The 2,578-nt window shown below is 51.1% G+C and overlaps 1 protein-coding gene across 1 annotated transcript in view; it reads left to right on the top strand.

The window, feature by feature from the left end:
- Pax1 (paired box 1) overlaps positions 1-985 on the top strand; it is an 8,226-nt gene extending 7,241 nt beyond the window's left edge. The window contains exon 5 of the mRNA XM_005365487.2: positions 894-985. Within this exon, the coding sequence (XP_005365544.1) occupies positions 894-985 (92 nt within the window). The remainder of the gene's footprint in view (positions 1-893) is intronic.
- Positions 986-2,578: the final 1,593 nt, after the last annotated feature.

Below are 2,578 nucleotides of genomic sequence, written 5' to 3'. Positions count from 1 at the left end.
GTGTGTGTGTGTGTGTGTGTGTGTGTGTGTGTGTGTCCCTCCGTATACTGTTGCATTCAGATAGGACAGTCACAATTTTTTATATCTGGGGCTCGGAGGACAGCTGGCAAGTAAGAGATCGCTCTCGCGGAATGGAATTGAGTTGTTCATGGAGGGTTTGTAACGGCAGGAGGGGAAGGAAAACCGAAAACGCTCCCCTTTAGAGATCATTAGCCTTTGTCTCCTGATGCAGGAAAGACTGCACTGAGTTCCCGGGAAAGGAAAAACAGGATTGCACAATCGTGGCGTCACTTTCTGGCTTCCAGTAGCAAAACTTGGGCCCCTTCCCAAAACCCCAAATAATAGAGCAATGCCGAGAATACCGCCTGATCTGCTGGCAAGCCCGCTGCCACTTAATCCCGAGGTCCACAGACCCCAGGAGGGGCTGCGCCCGCAGTATTCCGCTGCTTACCTAAAGCAATACCTTGGTTCCTGTTGGAGGTCCCCAGGAATGTTTGTTGGCTCGTTTTCTGCACCCCTCCCGCTTCCAGTCCTGGCACCTGCTCATCCCGCTGGGGTCTGGAGTGGATCGATGGGTGGGGGTCGGGAGGACTCTTTTTGCGGCGTCGAGAGTCAGAACCGGGTTAGTCATCTTCTGAAGTCTCCTCAGGAGCTGGAGACCTCCACACTACCCCTGGCATCCAGGGCAGAGGGGGAAGGTTTGCCTCCGTGGTCATCATCCGGAGTGAACGCCTGGTGAAGAGATACGTTTGCCTAACCTGACTTAGGCATAGCTCTCTGAAGTGACAGGGAAGAGTGAGCGTCCCCCCTCTTCCAGGCATTGACTTGATGGCGTCCTGCTCCACTTGCAAGACTTTTGGCAGTGACCCGATGCTCCTGTGCTTCCTCCGCAGGGGCAGACCGGAAGCCCCCCAGCCCGGGCGGCAAGACCACAGATGCGCTTGGTAGCTTACACGGACTGCCCATCCCAGCCTCAACCTCCTAGGGCCTGTCCCCTCCCAGAGCCACAGCCCAACACAGAGGAGCCACCGGCTGCACGGCTCAGCTCACTTGGCCTCTGCCTGGACATCAGGAACTGGGGCCCAGGGCTGCCCTGGCTTCCTCCTGCCTCTGGCCAGTATCGCTGCTCTAGTCCTTAGTGCAGTGAGCCCCTGGGATCTTTTAGGCTTTTCTGAACCTTGGCTTTAGATTGCATCCTCCGAAGCATTCTACCAGGTGGAGACTCCTGCAACCACAGCCTCAACTTAAAAATTTGTTCCCCCCCCCATCTATATCCATCCTCTTTTCCATCTCCCCTTCTCTCTCTCCCCCACCTCTAAGGTCTCATCTCAATCCTCACTCCTGTACTCTGCCCTTTCCCCTCCAGTTCCTAGTCTCTCTTCTTTCTTTTCTCACATCTCTATACAGCTTCTCTGACTCCATTTCTTCCACCTCCAAAGATTCAATGCACTCTCCAAAGGGCTAACCCTCCTCTCTACCCCTGACTCCTCTGAGAACCCAGTCCCAATGGAGTGGGGCTTGAATTTAGGAGCAAAGAAGCCAACGCCCTTTATCATATATTTTTATAGTAACAAACCAGACTACACCTGCCTTGAATTGCTCCCCCAACCCCCGAAAATTTTTTGGATTTTTTTTTTCTTACAGTGACTGAGTTGGCTTTGCTTCTGGATTAATGTCACCTGAAAGGAGACAGAAAAGGGACCCCGGGGCTGGCCCTCTCCACCCAGTACTGCCTAATCTGACAGCAAAACCATCAACATTGTTTGGGAGTATTCAAGGCTCAGTACATTTGTTAATTTTGAAGAACAAACTGCTTCAGGGTGCCAAGGTTCATTCTGGCTTCTGTTTTGCAAGGAATAGGGGCTGACAAAAACCCAGGAACCCAGGAGGTATCTGCTGGAGCTAGGCACGAGGGCTATTAATTGAATTCAAGTTCAGACACACTGGTGGTGGGACTCAGAGTATAACGTAATTTTTTGTAGTCATAAACAGATTACTGGTGAGAGTCTGACATCACCTGTTAAACGTGGCAGCCTTTGAATAAAGGAAAGTCTGAACCTCGCTTGGTGAGGGAGAAAGTCTGTGTCCCTGGCAGTGTTTTGTGCTCATCCTGAGCTCCCCATCTCCCCTCCAGGATATACACCATCAGAGAATGTTTTCTTGATTTTCTTGCGTGCTCACTGGCCAACTTGGGCAGATGTTGGAAAAGAAAGTGACTCGCATAGGGACATTTGTCAGTGACTTCCGCAGACCGCTGTGACTGCGGCTGGCTCCCTTTCCCTTTCAGGACCAGCTTGACAAGAGCCCAGGAAATGGAAGCTCAGATTTGGAGATCTGAGGACAGAGGTAGCTGCAGAAGCCACCCTAAAATAAGTGAATTCTAAAAGCGCAAAAGGCAGTGGGTGATGATGGAGGGCTTTTTTTTTTTCTAGCATTCTAAAAGCTAAAGGAAATTATCTCAGGTTACCAAACAATCAAATGCTTTTAAACTACAAAGGAGTTTCTGCCTGATCTCTCCCCCCCCCTCCCGCCACCAGTGCTTTTTTAAAGCAGGGAAGAGACTTTTGAGTGCTCCAAA

Source organism: Microtus ochrogaster, unplaced genomic scaffold, assembly GCF_000317375.1.
Source record: "Microtus ochrogaster isolate Prairie Vole_2 unplaced genomic scaffold, MicOch1.0 UNK3, whole genome shotgun sequence".
Taxonomy (NCBI): domain Eukaryota; kingdom Metazoa; phylum Chordata; class Mammalia; order Rodentia; family Cricetidae; genus Microtus; species Microtus ochrogaster.
The sequence above is the reverse complement of the archived record's forward strand: the minus strand, read 5'-3'. Positions and strand labels throughout refer to the sequence as shown.